Here is a 20,207-nt window from a genome sequence, read left to right as displayed (position 1 = left end):
TGCCTTTTTGCAGAAAAATGTGAGCTTGGCGTGATGGAAGGTGGAGTGGAGGACAATTGTGAGGAGAGAGGAGAAGGAGAAGTAGAAGACGAGGCTGGACGGTGAGAGCCTGCAGTGTGGCTTTGTGTGTTCCGTTGCTCCCACTGGGCTCGGTGATGGCTGCTCATGTGCCTTCTTAAGGCGGTCGTCCCTAGGTGAGTATTGGGCTTACCGCGACTAACGCGTTGACTGCAAAGATTGCAGATGGCAACGCTATTGTCAGCAGCGGACACGTTAAAAAAAGCCCACACTGCGGAGCCATGTGCCGGTGTCCTGGGAGCGCCAGATGTGACCGTACATGGTCGATGACTCGCTCCTGATACATTTGCAGTCTGCTTTGTCCCTGCTGTGCAATGTAAGTCATTGCTGCTTCTCCTCCCTATCTGCTGGTCCATATCTCCCTCTGAACTCCCCTCCTCTTCCTCTCTTGTGGGCACCCACGTGACATCACTAGACACGTCATCATCAACGTCACCTTCCCCACCGCTATAAGTAGAGTAGGCAGCAACACCGGGGACCAACCTCCTCCTTGGGCTGATCTGGGTACTGGCGTCAGACTGCTGAGTAGCGCTTGTTGCTACCTCCTCTTCCTGATCCAATACCAAGAGTGGCTGCGCATCAGAAATGTCCTCTTGATATGGATCGGAAAATAATTCCAGTGACTCAAGCGGAAGGTATGTGGTGGTGGTGGTGGTGGTCGTGTTGTTGGTGGTAGTGTCTTTGGGGGTGCACATAGCAGAGAGTGAAGAAGAGGGTGCAGATCGAGAGGATGAGGAGGGTGCAGAAGAGTAAGGCTGAGCGAGCCACTCAACCAAGTCTGGTGCATCCTTTAAAGTAATTGAACGCACCTTCTGCAACTTCCCACTTTGGCTCAAGCCTGTTGCTCCTGCCCTACCCCTACCACCCCTGCGGAAGGGCCTGCCTCTTCCTCTGCATGTCATTTTTTAAATGACCCTGTGACAAAACTCTTAGTCCCTATACCGCTGAAGGACTGCTGCAGTATAGGTGAGCGGTCAGCAGTGGTGCACGTCAACCCTATCTATTGTGGACCTATAGCGGTCCTTACAGAACAGCAGACTGTACCGCACTCAAGCCTATGTACCGTAGCACCCTATACCAAGTTACCAGTCCTTATAAGAACTTTTGTGGACCAAGCAGGTTGTGTATTAGTGTTTAGCAGACTGTACGTCAGTCCCTATACCGCTGAAGGACTGCTGCAGTATAGGGCAGCGGTCAGCAGTGGTGCACGTCAACCCTATCTATTGTGGACCGATAGCGGTCCTTACAGAACAGCAGACTGTACCGCACTCAAGCCTATGTACCGTAGCACCCTATACCAAGTTACCAGTCCTTATAAGAACTTTTGTGGACCAAGCAGGTTGTGTATTAGTGTTTAGCAGACTGTACGTCAGTCCCTATACCGCTGAAGGACTGCTGCAGTATAGGGCAGCGGTCAGCAGTGGTGCACGTCAACCCTATCTATTGTGGACCGATAGCGGTCCTTACAGAACAGCAGACTGTACCGCACTCAAGCCTATGTACCGTAGCACCCTATACCAAGTTACCAGTCCTTATAAGAACTTTTGTGGAACAAGCAGGTTGTGTGTTAGTGATTAGCAGACTGTACGTCAGTCCCTATACCAATGAAGGACTGCTGCAGTATAGGGCAGCGGTCAGCAGTAGTGCACGGCAACCCTATGTATTGTGGACCGATAGCGGTCCTTACAGAACAGCAGACTGTACTGCACTCAGGCCTATGTACCGTAGCACCCTATACCAAGTTACCAGTCCTTATAAGAACTTTTGTGGACCAAGCAGGTTGTGTGTTAGTGTTTAGCAGACTGTGCGTCAGTCCCTATACCGCTGAAGGACTGCTGCAGTATAGGGCAGCGGTCAGCAGTAGTGCACGGCAACCCTATGTATTGTGGACCGATAGCGGTCCTTACAGAACAGCAGACTGTAACGCACTCAGGCCTATGTACCGTAGCACCCTATACCAAGTTACCAGTCCTTATAAGAACTTTTGTGGACCAAGCAGGTTGTGTGTTAGTGATTAGCAGACTGTACGTCAGTCCCTATACCAATGAAGGACTGCTGCAGTATAGGGCAGCGGTCAGCAGTAGTGCACGGCAACCCTATGTATTGTGGACCGATAGCGGTCCTTACAGAACAGCAGACTGTAACGCACTCAGGCCTATGTACCGTAGCACCCTATACCAAGTTACCAGTCCTTATAAAAACTTTTGTGGACCAAGCAGGTTGTGTGTTAGTGTTTAGCAGACTGTGCGTCAGTCCCTATACCGCTGAAGGACTGCTGCAGTATAGGGCAGCGGTCAGCAGTGGTGCACGTCAACCCTATCTATTGTGGACCGATAGCGGTCCTTACAGAACAGCAGACTGTACCGCACTCAAGCCTATGTACCGTAGCACCCTATACCAAGTTACCAGTCCTTATAAGAACTTTTGTGGACCAAGCAGGTTGTGTATTAGTGTTTAGCAGACTGTACGTCAGTCCCTATACCGCTGAAGGACTGCTGCAGTATAGGGCAGCGGTCAGCAGTGGTGCACGTCAACCCTATGTATTGTGGACCGATAGCGGTCCTTACAGAACAGCAGACTGTAACGCACTCAGGCCTATGTACCGTAGCACCCTATACCAAGTTACCAGTCCTTATAAGAACTTTTGTGGACCAAGCAGGTTGTGTGTTAGTGATTAGCAGACTGTACGTCAGTCCCTATACCAATGAAGGACTGCTGCAGTATAGGGCAGCGGTCAGCAGTAGTGCACGGCAACCCTATGTATTGTGGACCGATAGCGGTCCTTACAGAACAGCAGACTGTACTGCACTCAGGCCTATGTACCGTAGCACCCTATACCAAGTTACCAGTCCTTATAAAAACTTTTGTGGACCAAGCAGGTTGTGTGTTAGTGTTTAGCAGACTGTGCGTCAGTCCCTATACCGCTGAAGGACTGCTGCAGTATAGGGCAGCGGTCAGCAGTAGTGCACGGCAACCCTATGTATTGTGGACCGATAGCGGTCCTTACAGAACAGCAGACTGTAACGCACTCAGGCCTATGTACCGTAGCACCCTATACCAAGTTACCAGTCCTTATAAGAACTTTTGTGGACCAAGCAGGTTGTGTGTTAGTGATTAGCAGACTGTACGTCAGTCCCTATACCAATGAAGGACTGCTGCAGTATAGGGCAGCGGTCAGCAGTAGTGCACGGCAACCCTATGTATTGTGGACCGATAGCGGTCCTTACAGAACAGCAGACTGTACCGCACCCAAGCCTATGTACCGTAGCACCCTAGACAGACCAAGTTACCAGTCCTGATAAAGAGCTTTGTGGAACAAGTGAGTTGTGAATGATTAGCAGACTGCAGCAGAAGGGCAGCAGTCAAGTATAATATTCTTTCTATATTTGGAAGAAAGAATATTATACGTGTACAAGCCTATTACCGTACCACTGATACCAGTCCTGAAAAGAACCTTTGTGGAACTAATAGTAACAGCAAGTCTTTAAAATTATCCTCACTGCCTGACACACTGCTTCCTGCCTGTCCCTATACAAATTGGCAAAAAAGAGTAGGCTGGAACGATTAGCTGGAACAGCTCTTTTGTGGACCTGATAGTAACAGCTAATGATGATGATGATGATGATGATGAAGAAAGACTAATCTGGCTGAGCTGTCCCTAAAATAGCAGCATACAGCGCTCTGTCCCTTTATCTAAACTGACAAAAGAAACTCAGGCTGCTGACCTAACACCTATACCAGTCCTGAAAAGAACTTTTGTGTACCAAATAGCTAGCGTTTTCTCTGTCCCTACTCCACACAGGATCCTTTCCCTACAGTGACAGAAGAAAGAATGTAAAATGGCCACCGGATCGGGTGTATTTATAGGTTAGGGGGAATGTCCAAGTGTCCATGAGCTGTCATGTCTCAATTGGTTGTCCTGTAACACATGATAAACGTGTCACGAAAGGTTAAAGTTCTTGTATACATTAAACACGTAAGTCCGCCGGGGCGAACGACGGAAAAAGGCGTTCGAACCCGCGGACGGCGAAAGTCGGAAATTCGCCGCGAAACGACCGCCGGGCGAACCGTTCGGCCATCACTAGAGCTGTCCAATCACTTTTATCAGAAAGCCCTTCACTGGCTCTTGAAGCTGGCACTAAGGTCACAGGTGAAGCAGCAGCTATGAGCTTGATTTAACCACTTGTCCATGATGCTGTTTATAAATGTACCTTGGTAGACAAGTGGTTAAGCAGGGTACACGCTATGCTCACTTCATGCAGTTTCACATAAATTCACAAAGTGTGTAGAAAATTGTCAGCCAACCATCTGATTGAATACACCTGCTGTTCGGCTATTCTGACAATAGCCAAATAGTGTGGATGGAGAAATCTATCAGATTATTTTTGATAGTCATGCAAGTTGAACAGAATTAATCTATGCCTGTAAACCCAGAGTTATGCCCTGTACACACGGTCGGATTTACCGACGACAAAATCCGTCTGATTTTTTACGAAGGATTTTGGCCCAAACTTGTCTAGCATACACACGGTCGCACAAAGTTGTCGGAAAATCCGATCGTTCTGAACGTGGTGACATAGAACACGTACGATGGGACTATAAACGGGCCAGTAGCCAATAGCTTTCGTCTCGTAATTTATTAATTAATTAATTAATTAATTTATTTATTTATTCTTTTCTCTCTTCCTCTAATGTCTAATTAGTTGAGTGTTGTTTTTTGTGATTATACAATAGTTGCTTTATAGGCCGAAGAGGAGTTGAATTGTATCCAATTATACCATGTGGAGGTGAATTTAGATATTTTTTCCTGTGATATTATAATAGGTTCTTGTATTTTTTCTATGTTATTGATTTTGCGTAACCCATCCTTTTTGGAGGGAATGATATTTGAACGCCAATGGCAAGGAATACAAAGTCTCGCTGAGTTGATCATGAACATAGATAATGATTTGAGGTATTGTTTCTTGAGAATAGTGGTAGGATGTAGGAGATATTGCACTGCATTAAAGTTCAGATTTTCAGATGTGATTTGAAGAGATGTTGCCGTGAACCGTCCTCCAGAATTCCTGAATCATGGGGCAGGACTGCCACATATGTATCATCGATCCCTCTTCTTTTTCACATCTCCAGCATCTATTTGACATCTGGGATGAGAATTTGTTTAGTAAAACGTGTTCTGTACCATCTTGTGAGAATTTTGTACCCACATTCTTGTGTAGCTACGTTTAACGATCCTTTATGTGCATACCTGTATATGGTTTCCCATTCAGTATTTGTTAAGTTGATATTAAGGTCTTGTTCCCATGCTTGGCATGACGTGCTGGAGAAATCAGTTTTTCCCTCAAAAAGAGAGAGGTATAGAATTGATATGAGCTGTCTTTGTGGGGGTTTTTTTTTTAGCAAAGGTTTTCTAGACTCGTAGGGATTCTTATCCAAGCCTGAGACGATTCCCGTCTGGTTAAATAGTGTTTAATTTGCATGTAATTCCATTGTGGAATTGAATTCGAATTGAGATCAATGTTGAGTTCATCTCTAGATAAGAGAGTACCCCTTTTAAAGAAATGTTTGGATAAGACATCTCTGTGGGGCCAGATTTTGGAGAGGAAGTTTTGTTCTAGCCCTGGGGTGGGGATGTGTTTTGATCGTAGGGGGATGATGATTTGGATGTATCCATGGTAGAGATCTTAAGTTATGAAAGGATTGCAAGTGTCCCAGCGTTACCCAGTCTTTGACTTGTTGATGTATATTCCAGTCTTCTATTCTTGCTAAAAGAGATGCCTGAGAGTATTTACATAAGTCGGAGAGTGCCATTCCTCCATTCAGGGCTGTCTTAACGAGAGGGCACACCTGGGCACTGCCCAGAGGCCCAAGCTGCATGGAGGCCCCTGCACTTTCCCCAAATCAGCTGGTCCTTAAGCCCACGCTTCCCTGAAATTGGCACTGAGAGTGATGGATACACAGAGGGAGGCAGGCTGACAGCAGTGCGCCATTCTGTGCAGAACGATACCTATTATTTCACAGCCAGCAGAGAGGGGCAGGGCCAGAGTGCCAGTGATGCTCTGACCCTGCCACATGCAACTTGAATGCTCAGGACTCAAAGGCTGCGGGGTAGGAGCTGGAGTGGGAGCTGCTGAGTCGGCAGCACTGAGAGCCCAACTGCAGAAGTAGCATTGTGGATGGTGTCATGGTGAGCCCAGCTGTTTGCACTGAAAGGCTTGGAATGCCCAGAGGGATGCTCCCTCCTCCACCCCTTCTTCTGCCTGGTTGATTGGTATAGGTGAGTGCAGTGCTGGAGGTGGGCACAGAGCCAAAAGGTTGCATGCACTGTATCTCCACTGGAAAAGGGGGTACTACATGCATGGAATAATGGTGCTGGGGGATATCAAAGGTGTATGGGGGAAAACAATGCTGAGGGGGATCTGCTGTGTATAGGGGTAGCAATGCTTGAGGTAGCCTGGGTGTCTATAGTGCTAGAGGTATCAGGGATGGAGTTGTAAACGGGTGACCCCGCCCTCCTCTGACAAAATAGGGAAAGCCATAGGGAAGTCCCCATGCTTCAGAGGGGGCGGGGTCCCCGGGTGGCCCCACCCTCCGTTATATAAGAGCTGTCAGCTGACATCACCCGGTGACCCCGCCCCTTGTCCCTATATAAGTCGCCGCACAACACGTCTCTGTTATTGCGGCCAGAGAGAGCGTTGAGTCAACATCTCAAGGAAGAAGAACAGAAGGCGGCAGCTACAGAAGACCTGGCCACAGCTAGTAAAAGAGCTGGAAGAAGAAAGCGGAGGCCCGGAAAGAAGAACCAAAGAGGGGGACAAGACCCCCGAAGTCGGAAGAAGAGGCGGCGTCGACAGAAGACCAGGCCACAGCTAGTAAAAGAGTTATAAGAAGATAGCGGTGGCCCGGCAAGAAGATCTGAGGAGGGGGACAAGACCCCCGAAGAGGGGGACAAGACCCTCGAAGTCGGAAAAAGACCCCCGGACGGCGGCGGCGACGAAGAAGAAAGCCGGGCTCCTCCGCTAGTAAAAGAGCTAGCAGAAGATAGCGGAGGAGTCCGGAGAGAAGACCCCCCAAGACGGAAGACCACTGGAGCTGTGCAATAAATTGTTTTACTTCTTTACACTTTTTTTCACCAGGTGAATGGGTAGGGGTACATGGTACCCCAATACTCATTCACATAGGGTGGGGGGCCGGTACCTTGGGGCCCCCTTATTAAAGGGGGCTCCTGGTTTCTGATAAGCCCCCCCCCCGCCCGCAGACCCCGACAAGCAAAGGCCAGGGTCGGGAAGAGGCCCTTGTCCTCATCAACATGGGGACAAGGTGTTTTGGGGTGGGGGGCCGCAGTGCCCCCCTTCCCCAAAGCACCCCTCATGTTGAGGGCATGCAGCCTGGTATGGCTTGGGGGGGGGGGGCGCTCGCTCGTCCCCACCCCCTTTCCTGACCAGCCGGGCTGCGTGCTCGGATACGGGTCTGATATGGACTTTGGGGGGACCCCCAGGCCGTTTTTTCGAGGCTGCAGTAGCATGCTGAGGGGTTGTTTCCTAAGGGACTGCCCCTTGGGCGGAACTAGAAAGTTCTAGTTTTATTATCACACGTTAACATGTAATGCCTAGTCTTCTCCTGAGGGTGGCATAACAACCCAATGGCCTAAAGAGAAGAAGCTGTGTCAGTCGGTGAATTACAGAGAAAGGGATTTCAAAAAATACTTTTTTCTCTACTCCAGATGGTGGGAGAGAAGGGATAGAGCCGGAATAGGAAAAGAAGTCCGGGTTGTTCAGAGGGGGTATGAAAAGATAACGCCCTCTGTGTGAGTTCTTGGTCTAGTGGATTTGCTCTAAAATTGATTCCTGCAATTGTGGAGCAGCAGTAGACAATTAATGCAAGAAAAAAATAGAGATATGCATATATAAAACTGAATGGGAGGGAAATGCCTTTGAGCTAGTATTGAAATATATCTAGTGCAATTATGAGTAATACATTGTTTTCTTGCTTCTTCTATAATCTTCTTATCTCTTCTACTCCTTTTCTGCACCATATTGGTATGTTGGTTTTATATTTAATCATAAGCATATATTCCAGGTTTTCCATACTGTTCCATACTATTGAGTGTATGATATATAAGTAAATTTACAACGATGAAATACAACCTTCTACCATTAGATGGTAGTAGAGTGGATATTACATAATGAAAAAAACAGGAAATCATTAACGTTATTTCAGATGGGTTTTTTATGAGTATAACACAAAAAATTCTCAATTCAACCTATATCTTTGTTTTTAACCTTAGCTGAAATTTTAACTATATATGTATTCTGTTTGCTAAATATGAGGAACACTCTGGTGTCCGGGAACAATTTTAGAGTAAACTGTAGAACTCAATACTTCCATGGTAAGTCTGAGTTTCGTAGCTGGGGTCTGTAAAATTTACTAAGATAAAACATGTATTTATTTTTCTTCCATGGATTTGTATTAACTTGTAGTCACCAGAGTGTTTTCCACTTTGTATGTATTAAAACACGTAACCAACAAGTAAACAATATTTCTAATTGAATTACAACATTTTTTAGTTTTTATTTGTTCTTTTGAATCCCCTCCAGGGTGAATTAACTATGCCTTCGCCCTAAAACACTGACATACTTTTTTCTAAGTATATTAACTTGTAAAATGACATATGGCTACTGTGAACAGCATTTGATATTAGTAATATAAAGGTCCATCTGCCTCGTGCTATATATTCATGTATTTTTTTTACCCCTCTGGGGTGGTAGTTCCATTATGAAAAGTTAGAGTGTTTTGCAGACAGAAAAAAGAGCATGAGACTGATTGTCCTTCTCTTCTCTTTTGTTGAGCTGATGGAGATCTGTGATGGCGGTTACGGTTTCTTTGAGCTCTCGGTGTGTAGTTTTTGGTGACTTTGATCCATGTGTCATTGATCCGGAAAGAATTATATCATTCAGGTACATCAACGGTTGGGATATTCAGTTTTTCACAGAATGCTTGCAGATCATCTGGCGTGCGTAGTAGGGCAGTATGGCCTCTCCACCTGGCAGATAGGCATAACGGAAATTTCCATCTGTATGGTATGCCCCTGATTCTCAGCTGATCCAGTAATGGTCGTAATGCTCTGTGTTGTTGAAGCCTTATGTTTGAAATGTCTTGGTATAGTTTGATTTAATTACCGCTGAAAAACGCACGTTTTTTTTTCTTTGGCTTTTTTTTATATGACCTCTTTTAGGGGAAAATTAGCCAAGCAGCATATGGTGTCCCTGGGGTATCAGTGTCTGTGCTCTTGGTCTGAGTGGTCTGTGGATTCTTTCAATCTCTATGGGGGAGTCTGGAGGTCTGTCTAACAGATCATTAAAAATTGATGAAGCGGTTTGTTCTACTGGGTTTTGATAAATTATTTCTGGGACAACTCTAATTCTGATATTGTGGCGACATCCACGGTTATCAAGATCTTCTAAGTGTCTATGGATCTCTATAATGTGTGAGAGGTGCATATCAGAAGATTTTTGCACTTGCCTGATGGCGTCTGCATGGCATGTTGAGGCCTGCTCTACTGTCCCCATCCTGGTTACGATGCTTGTATGTCAGCTCCGAGGTCTGTTCTGTAATGGCTGCTGACAAAGTGAATTTTATGTCCGTGGCTACCATTTGGAGGTTGGATATGCTGAGGCTCTGTGCGGGCTGTGCTGGGATGCGTCTGCTGTCTGTGTGGGGACAGGAGCCTCCAAGTGGAATTGTGGGCTGTGCTGGTAGTGCAGAGGCCGAGGCTGCATGGCCTTCTCCCTGTGTGAGTCTGAAGATTGCGGGTATATTACCAACCAACGGCGGAGACGAGTCTCTGGGGTTGCGGGTGGCTGAGGAGTTTCTGTCCCCGTTTTCCATAGCTGGAAAGTTTTTTGTGTCCCCTGTAGCTGATTACATGCTCCCCTCGTTTTGCAAGTGGACACAACTCAGGTGTCCATCTCAGAGCGGAGCTACACCACGCCCCTATGCATGTTGCTTTTGAGAGTTTCTGCAGTGCTTTTTTCTGTGCTTTCTGCTTTTTTACCAGGATTTTGCAGCGATTAGCATTTTTTATGTTTTTTTTTTTCATTTTTTTATTTGTTGTTGGACAGATTTAAAAAATGCAAACCGCTGCAAAATTGCGGTAAAAACGCACTACATACTTTTCTGCAACTTCTCTATTGAAATCTATAGAAGAAAAAAATAGCAAAAAAGCACCATTTATGCTTAAAAAAGTCACTGACCCTTTCCAAAAACGCAGAGGCACAAAAATGCATTGATGTGAAGCATATAATTTCTTTGCACTTAAAAGCACAAAAAGAGCTCTCTCATATAATACCAGGGAAGCCTGTTTTCTATCTCTACAAGAAGCACAGACAAAGATGCCAGTATCGCCTTGAGCTTAGCACAATTTTAGAGAGAATAGTCAGCTCCTATTATTTATACTATAAACATGAATAACAACGGAAGGTGGTGGCTTCAGAATCAGACACTTGTATTTTTTCAAAAGAACCAATCATACACACATATATATATATATTCAAATAGAAATACAGTAGTAACATGTGCAGGCTTGCCGCAGAGCCATGCGGCAAGCCTTTTGTGAGACGCAAAGGACATGGCTCTGAACACGATCGTGTGCACATTTCATCTATCATGACTCAGTGGGCCATCATTTTGTATGGTTATGCTATGGTTCCCATGTATGCATCTCTGCTTACTAAGCAGTTTAGATGCAGTTTAGATGCAGTCACCATGGAGTGGCCAGTCCCTTGGTGAGGCATAAAAAAACATCCTTAAAAGAGCAAACAGATCTGCCATGTCCACGGGAAGGTTTCTGCAGTTAATGGTCTTCCACCAACGTCTGTATGTGCGATTACCCTCACATGAGCGTATTACAGCTAAACTGACACTGGGGGACATCTGAGAACATACATTAATAAAAATGTCCACAACACCATGTTAAAAAAATTTCCTGCATTTCTGCAAAAAGCATGAAAAAACACACTGGTGTGAATGGAGCCTTAATCAGTTTATCCTGGTGCATGGGCATTTTAAATGACACTGATTGTTTCAACACCAGTAAAGTAATTTTGAAGGAAGTTCCAAAATTGACAAATGTTCATGAAAACACTTCCTTGTCTTTTTTTATTGTGCCTAATATTGCCATCAGTCTATACAAATGGTATTGTTCTGATCCCTTATGTATAAAATGTCATGACTTATGTATGTTTTATTGTTCTTGGCAGGGTTTACGTTAGCCATCCTCTCCCAGTTATTCTGTACTAGGACCTCCATGTTTGCAGCTAAGCTCCTAACACACATGATGGTGGCCTGTTTAGGAACTCAGGTAAGAGACATCAATCTATGAACAAATCAGGGGACTAAAGTTAAGGGTAGCAGATGGTGTAAGAAGTTTTTTATTTTTTTATTTTACTGAGGTCTTTTTTTAAAATACTACAAAGTAGTTGCAGCATTGTTCAGATGGCACATCAGTTTTACCTGCAAAAAAATAATGTACAAGTTAAGGCACATCATATGTAGGCACCACAAAAAAAGCAAAACAACAAAAAATAAAAATAAACTAAATAAAGAAGTGATACAAAAAGAACTAAACAAAAATCACATTCAAACGTCATATGCTATACCATTAAGGCTACTTTTACACTGGGATGGGGGGGGGGGGGGGGGCAGTACCCATTACCGGTAAAGCATCGCTGCTGTAATAGCAGCACTTTCGGCCGCTAGTGGGGCACTTTTAACTCCCACTAGTGGCTGAATAAAGGGTTAATAACGCCGCTGCCGAAAGCACTCTGCGGGCACTTTGGCAGTGGTGCCCATTGATTCCAATGGCAGGGGCCGTGGAGAAGAGGTGTATTCACCGCTCCCTCACCGCCCAAATAATGCTGCTTGCAGGACTTTTTCTAATGTCCTGCAAGCACACCGCCCCAGTGTGAAAGCACTCAGGCTCTCACACTGGGGCTTCAGGGGAGGCATTTTTAATGTGCTTTACAGGTGCTATTTTTAGCCTAAATGTGCCTAAAAAACCCCCTCCCCAGATGTGAAAGGGGTCTCAGGCTGAGCACCAGGAGTTATCTGTATTGCATACGTACATTGGTCCAGTTTGGCTAGCTGCTGGATAAGCTAAAGATGACTGTATAAATCAACCCTCACACAATGATATCTGCAATCTTACAAGGTGTGGAGGAACTAAACAACTACAGATAATAATTGTATTCTAATTTGTTTAATTTGTGTAGTTGTTCAGTTTCTCTGTGGCTTGTAGTCCCCAAGTACTCCTATATATAAACACTATGTAACAAACGGAGTTTAGGCTTGACAAAGGGGACATGGCTCTGAAATGTGTTTCCTCTCTGCCCACATGCACTGGTTGTCTCACACAAGTTTGCAGACCAGCCACTGGTGCTGCTTTTGTCCACTCTCTAAGCAGGTACAGCCTACCAGTACCAGCATTTGTAACTGACAGCTTGGTTGGGACAGGGAGATCCCAGTATGGTTTCATCTTGGCTCTGTGGATGGCTCTAATGCTGGAGACACCTAACCACATATGGGTGTAATATTATTGTTGTTTGTAGTAAATTCTTCAGGTTTTAACACTCCTTCTACACCCTTGTTTGTTTTTACCTTTGCTTCAGAAGAGTCTTGTAAAGATGTTAATGTGGGGTTCACCCTAGCAATATATAACAGACCCTTAAGGTGGCCATAGATGGATTGAAATCCAGCCAATTTAGTAGGGACCAGACAAATTTCGATCCATTTGTTGCCACTGAAGTTGAACAGAAGTGGATCTACCAATCAACTTCTGTTCAACCACCCTGTTGGATAACAGCTGCTCGATCTGCAGCTGCAGCCAATGGCTGCAGTGCTGATTTGCATATTCTTACAGCGGGAAGCCTGCCCACTGTCAAAAACAAAAGTGCAGCTGGGTGGTTTCCCACATCCACCTCAAATGTGGGATGGGGGTTCAGTTTTTGGTTCAGCATTATGGACTTTATGGGGGAACCACAAGCAGAAAACAAGAAAACAAAGTGTAGGGCTCCCCCTCCCCACGCTTTCAGACTCTACAATTTATATACCAGATCCTTATTTGTGCATGCAGCCTTGCAGGCCAGGAAATGGAATGGATGAGCATGTTCCCCTTCCTGAACCATACAAGACCACATGCCCTCAAAATATAACGTCCATTCAATTGCTGAACTTCCAAACCGGAGGCGTATCTCTATTTCCCACTCATTCTATAACTGTATAAGTGCAATGCAGTAGCTGACCCATGAGTTTATCTCTGTTCATCTGCTTTCTCCTGTTATCAGCATGTTTCTTGCACTGTAGTACAACTGATTGATTTCTTGCGCTGCTTCTCTCTGAGCTCTGTTGTACAGCAGACTGCAAGAGGCAAGTCAAATTCAGCTACTAACAGTGCTTACATTTTAAAAATACATTTAGTTATGATTACAGAGCCAATTCAATCCTTTTATTCTCCTTGCTGCAAAGGCCAGTTATAGGTAGGGGTCAGTGGCCACTTGTTTGTACTGTGTCCTTTTATTTGCCTGGAGTTCGGCTTTAAGATTAATCTAACATCTATTTTTATCTTACTGATTTTAGCACTTGTGTTTGTCTTGATCCTAAATCCACTCCCAACTCACGCAGAAAACTTGTTTTTAAAAGTAATGATAGATGAACGAGATGAAAGAACTGGTAAACTGTGTCAGAAGACTCGGTCTGTGATATTAGCAAGTATGCCAAGTATGAGTTGCGTGTATTGACTATGTTTTCTAACAGAGCAGTGGTTTGATGTGGGCAGACAGTTAAGCTGAGTGTATACTTTTTATCACTTATGTAAGCTAGGTTCAAATGGTAGAGTTTTCACACTTTGCATTGAAATGCTTAACACTCACAAAGCTGTATCACTCCATTAATATCCATTAGTGCTTTGCAAAATTAAACTTACGGGGTAGTTACTATCTGTATTTGGGGTGGTTGGAGCCTCAATGGATTTACTGTAGCCTCTGTGAACATACTGTACAGAACCCTGCTGGAAGAACAGAAAACAAACAGTGGCTTGAAAAAAGTATTTATATCCCTTTCAAATTTCCCACATTTTGTCATGTTACAACCAAAAATGTAAATGTGTTTTATTGGGATTTTATGTGATAGACCAACACAAAGTGGCTCATTATTGTGAAGTGGAAGGAAAATGATAAATGTTTTTTTTACAAATAAATATGTGAAAAGTGTAGCAAGCATTTGTATTCAGCACCTTTGAGTCAATACTTTGTAGAACTGCCTTGCGCTGCAATTACAGCTGCAAGTCTTTTGAGGTATGTCTCTACCAGCTTTGCACATCTAGAGTGACATTTTTGCCCAGTCTTCTTTGCAAAATAGCTCAAACTCTGTCAGATTGGATGGAAAGTGTCTGTGAACAGCAATTTTCAAGTCTTGCCACAAATTCTCAATTGGATTTAGGTCTGGACTTTGACTGGGTCATTCTAACACATGAATATGTTTTGAGTTAAACCATTTCATTGTAGCTCTGCCTATATGTTTAGGGTCATTGTCCTGCTGGAAGGTGAACCTCCGTCCCAGTATCAAGTCTTTTGCGGACTCTAAGGCCGCGTACACACGGGCGGACTGTTCGCCCAACTTTGTCCGCTGAACAGTGTTTGGGCGGACAGTCCGCTCGTGTGTGGGCTTTCAGCGGACAGTTTCAGCGGACAGTTGGACGGACAAGGTTTTTCGGAATTTCCGAAAAACTGTCCGCTGAAACCTTGTTTCAGCGAACAGCCCGCTCGTGTGTAGGCTTGTTCGTCAAACAAAGTTGCGCGCATGCTCAGAAAGGATTTTCACGCCGAAAGCTATAATGCAGTGTATAGGACGTCGTATTTTTCGTCCCGTCGTACGTGCTGTTCACGTCATCGCGCACGGTTTCAGCAAACTGTTCGTTCGTCGTGTGTGGGCATGTCCGTCCATGCTAATTTTGAGTGGACTGTTTGCTGAAACTGTTGGACGGACAAAGTTGGGCGAACAGTCCGCGCGTGTGTACGCGGCCTAACAGGTTTTCTTCTAAGATTGCCCTGTATTTGTCTCCATCCATCTTCCCATCAACTCTGACCGGCTTCCCTGTCCCTGCTGAAGAAAAGCATCCCCACAACATGACGCTGCCACCACCTTGTTTCACGGTTGGGATGGTGTGTTTAGGCTGATATTAGTTTTCTGCCACATAACATTTTGCTTTTAAGGCAAAAGTTAAATTTTGGTCTTATCTGACCAGAGCACTTTCTTCGAAATGTTTGCTGTGTCCTCCACATGGCTTCTCGCAAACTGAAAACTGGACTTTTTATGGCTTTCTTTCAACAATGGCTTTCTTCTTTCCACTCTTCCATAAAGGGCAGATTTGTGGAGTGCATGACTAATAGTTCTCCTGTGGATAGATTCTCACACCTGAGCTGTGGATTTACCATGGGACTCTTGGCTTGCTCTCTGATAACTGTTTGCCTTCCCCTGCCTGTCGGTTTAGGTGAAGAGCCATGTCTTGGTAGGTTTTCAGTTGTGCCATTCTCTTTCCCTGATGGATTGAACAATGGTCTGTGAGATGTTCAAAGCTTAGGATATTTTTTTTATAACCTAACCTGCTTTAAACTTCTCCACAACTTTTTTCCTGACCTGTCTGGTGTGTTCCTTGGCCTTCATGATGCTGTTTGTTCACTAAGGTTATCTAACAAACCTCGGAGGGCTTCACAGAACAGCTGTATTTATATTGAAATGAAATTACACACAGGTGGACTCTATTTACTAATTAAGTGACTTCTGAAGGCAATTGGTTTCACTAGACTTTAGTTAGGGGTATCAAAGAGGGCTGAATATAAATGCACACCACAGTTTTCACATATATTATTTGTAAAAAAAATTGAAAAGCATTTATCATTTTCCTTCCACTTCCAATTATGTGCCACTTTGTGTTGGGCTATCACATAAAATTCCAATAAAATACATTTACGTTTGCATAGAATGCATGCAGGTAAAAAACCCTTTGCCTTTACAACCACTTTAAATGTTTATCAAATAAATTCATCAAATGTTTTGAACTCAGAATGCAGGGCTGCATGCAGGCATTTTGGGTTTTAGGGTTGATTCACAACAAATAGCAGTTTTAAAGTGATAATAAACATTGACAATTTACGTTAAACCTTCTCACATCTGTCCTGTTACCTAGCTCTTTCCCAGCCCATCTGCAGGGAAACATGAGCAGGAGAAGCTTCTATTCATCTGCGGGCAGCCACATGTTCAAAGAAAAAAGAAACCTTCGGAATACAGAAGAAACACCCATAATATCAAACAAATGTTTTAAATTGTCTCAAATGTGCTTAGAATTACAGGAAGGTGAAGCCTCCATCAATTGTTGTTTAGTGGGCATGGGGGAGGAGGGAGGGAGTGGGCTGTTTTTTATCCGCAGTGTAAACACCCACATGTGTGAATCTATAGTCATGTGTAGGGATGGGCCGAATGGACCCCTGTTCGGTTCGCACCAGAACAGCAAAAATTTGGACCCAAATATAAAACCCCATTAAAGTCAATGGGACCCGAATGTCAAAAATCAAAAGTGACAATTTTTAAGGCTTATATGCAAGTAATTGGGCATACAATGGTTATAGGGGACCGGGTCCTGCCCTGGGGGACATGTATCAATAAAAAAAAAGTTTGCGAAAAACTTAATTTTGCAGTGAAAGCATAAAAATGAAAAATTCCTTCCAATATAGTGCCTGGGGGGTCCCCTTAGTCTACCTGTAAAGTGGCAGATCTGAATCTGCTGCAGCAATAATTGCATTTATAAAGCCAAACAAAAAAAAAATTTACCTGCAAGCTGCCTTTATTTTGCTCAGCAACAGCTGGGGAGCCAGTGTGTATGATGAAGCCACAATGTAGTGCACCAGGAACAAGATAAGATATTTTTTGGATACATTCTGGTGTTACTATGACTTTGGATAGAAGTAACGGGTGCATAAAAATTGGTCTTTGGGTGTCAGTGGTGCCTTCCCACCGTAACCCTATAGAGGTACTCTTGATGAAAGCAAGAATTGGCCTTGCTGTAAAAAATTGCAATGATATGCACCTGTCAAACAGGTGTATAAAAATTACTCTTTGGGTGTCGGGGGCACCTTCCCACTGTAACCCTATAGAGGTGCTCTTGATGAAGGCAAAAAAATTGCAATGATATGCACCTGTCAAACAGGTGCTGAAAAATTGGTCTTTGAGTGTTAATTGTGCCCATGAAACCTATTCCAAAAACATTCTTTCAGATAAAATGATTGAACACCCTCAAAGCAAGGCAGCCTCAAAGTCCTGCAGAGATTCCACATACCAAAAAGACTTAATCAATGACATGGGCATCGGGGGCTTCATGGCTGGTAATCCAGGACTGATTCATTTTTTATAAAAGTCAAATGGTCCATGGAGTCTGTGGACAGATGCGTTCTATGATCAGTAACAAAACCTCCTGGAGCACTGAATGTCCTTCTGAAAGCACACTGGATGCAGTGCAGCCCAACAACTCAATGGCATACTGGGCTATTTTCTGGGCAGCGGTCTATTCTCATGACCCAGTAAGTGAGTGGGTCATCAGCTGGAAAGTTCTCCATCTCTGTTTTGGCCCTGAGGTAATCGTCCACCATGTGTTGCAGACGCTGCCAATGGGATGTGGAAGCTGACAGCCCTGGGTGGCGAGGACTAAAAAAAAATCTGAAATGCCTCACTTAGGGGGATGCCTTCTCCAATGCTATTCTCTTGACCAACAGAAGACTCAACTACATTTTCCACAACACTGTAACCTACTGGAGTCAGGAAAAACGTTCAATAAAATCCTCTTTAATGTGTCCTCAAGAGATTTTATCTTCTGCACTCTCTGTGGGGACAGGATGAGTTCTGAGGCCTTCCCCTTATAATGGTGGTCAATGAGGGTTGCCAACCAGTAATCATCCTTCTCCTTTATGCCATGTATTCTTGGGTCCTTTTGCAAACTTTGAAGTATGAGGTTGCCCATGCACCTCAAATTTGCAGAGGCTTGAGAAGCAGACTCCTTGGGGTCATTCAGGATGACAGCATCTGGAACTTCCTCCTCCCACCCACGTACTACTCTCAAGGGTCCTGGGGTTGGAAGGCCATTGCTTACAGATTGATGCATGTCTTCCTCTTCTTCGAAGCCTATGAAAGTGCCAGCATCCTCCTCCTCATCTTCCTCCTCCTCTCTCCTCCTGTGTGTTCTGTGACATAGGAATGATGGTGTCTGTATAAAGTGGGCCTTGCGAGGAAAGGAAATCCTCCTCTTCCTCCTGCTGCTCTGCCTCCAGTGCTCTGTCCATAATGCCTGCTCCAGCATGAACAACAACAGGGATTGTTTCACCGATGCATGCACTGTTACGGCTCACCATCCTTGTGGCCTCCTCAAATAGTGACAATACAGTGCATGCATCCTTAATGATCAGCCATTGGCATGGGGAAAAAAAGCCAAAGCTACGTGAGCCGGTCATTGTGCTGTATACGCTCAGGTACTCGTTGATGGCCCTCTGCTGCATGTATAGCAGCGGCAGCATTGAAAAAGTTGAGTTCCAACTGGTGGGTATGTCACAAATCAGGCGGTTTATGGGCAGGTGAATTTCCCACTGAATTTCAGCAACCGAGCACCTGAAATGGCTACAGACTCTTCTGGCCAGCTTTAGCACATCTTGCAACCCTGGGTATGTATTTAGGAAATGCTGCACCACCAAATTGAGGACAGGCATGGCACATGTGTCAACTTTTCCCTATTTAAGGGCCGGCAGGAGGTTTGAGCCATTATCGCACATGACCATTCCTAGCTCCAGCTGGCATGGTGTGAACCACCTCTGGGCCTATCCCTGCAGAGCTGCAAGAATCTCTGCTCCAGTGTGGTTCCTGTCCCCTAAATACACCACCTGAAGCACCGTATGGGATCTTTTAGCCTGACTCTGGGAATAGCCCTATGAACGCTTAGGGGGTACCTGATGTTCATAGGATAATTCTGCAGAGGAGGGCATGGAGGTGGTGGAGGAGGAGCAGGAGGAGGAGGAGGGGGTAGAGCTCACAGGTCTGGCATCATCACCACCAGCTGTATGGCGATGTGGGGGCACAACAAGCTGAAGCACCAAGCCCTGTCCTGCATCCTTTTGAGTTGCAAGCAGCATTACCTAGTGTGCTATGAACTAAAGATATTGTCCCAGCCTATGCTCGCTGGACCACGTGTCAGCAGTAAGGTGGATTTTACGCTTGACTGCCTTGCCCAATGATGCCAGAACATTCCCTTCCACGTGATAGTAGAGAGATGGGACGGCCTTACGTGAAAAGTAGTAGCGACTGGGAACCTGGCATTGTGGTACAGCACATTGTGTAAATTCGCAGAAGGGGCCAGAATCCACCAGGCTGAAAGGCAGAAGTTGGAGAGCCAACGGCTTTGACAAGCTTGCATTTAGACGCTGCGCATGTGAGTGGCAGGGACTGTATTTTTTTTTCTGCTGCAGCAGATGGGACAGATAAATTTGCTGTCTACGGTCTACAGATGGTGGTGTTCTGCTGGCAGATGTGCTGCTGGGACCTGGAACACCCTGTGCTATACCAGCATCCCTGTCAGTGAAGGCTGCTGAGAGGTAATAACTCGTTGTTGTTCTGCCCGACCCCACCTTGTGATACTTGAGCCGATCCTATTCCATTTTCATTGTCGGCTTACACAAGGAATACTGGAATGGCAGCTATGGACAACTAACTTAAAGATCTGTTGTTGTATAATAATGGTAATAATAATAAATGCCCATTGATGTATTCCTCTGTGTAAGATAATTATATACTGTACACATGAAAGAATGATAATAAAAAACTGGATGTGTCGGTGAAACACAGATCAGTGCTGCCTCATGCAGTGAATTATGAATCTGCATGCTGTTATGAGAGCTATACTCCACTGAACTTTACTAAGTTCTTGTCAGAGCAAGCACAAGGAGTTATTTATTATTTTACTTCATTTTCAGAATGTTCATTGATGGCCAAGTTATTGTCCTTCACAGGGCTGCGAAGTTACTTCTCAGGGAAATTGTCAA

The 20,207-nt window shown here is 44.8% G+C and overlaps 1 protein-coding gene across 2 annotated transcripts in view; it reads left to right on the top strand.

Annotated features, from left to right (window-relative positions):
* The window catches only part of ADGRV1 (adhesion G protein-coupled receptor V1), a 710,193-nt gene that overhangs the window by 430,587 nt on the left and 259,399 nt on the right, over positions 1 to 20,207 (top strand). For both annotated transcript variants that reach the window (XM_077462401.1, XM_077462400.1), the window contains one exon: positions 11,337 to 11,437. In XM_077462401.1, the coding sequence (XP_077318527.1) occupies positions 11,337 to 11,437 (101 nt within the window). The remainder of the gene's footprint in view (positions 1 to 11,336; positions 11,438 to 20,207) is intronic.

This window comes from Lithobates pipiens, unplaced genomic scaffold (genome assembly GCF_037356315.1).
Source record: "Lithobates pipiens isolate NorthernLeopardFrog02 unplaced genomic scaffold, aLitPip1_a1.2 Scaffold_3, whole genome shotgun sequence".
Lineage (NCBI taxonomy): Eukaryota > Metazoa > Chordata > Amphibia > Anura > Ranidae > Lithobates > Lithobates pipiens.
The sequence above is the reverse complement of the archived record's forward strand: the minus strand, read 5'-3'. Positions and strand labels throughout refer to the sequence as shown.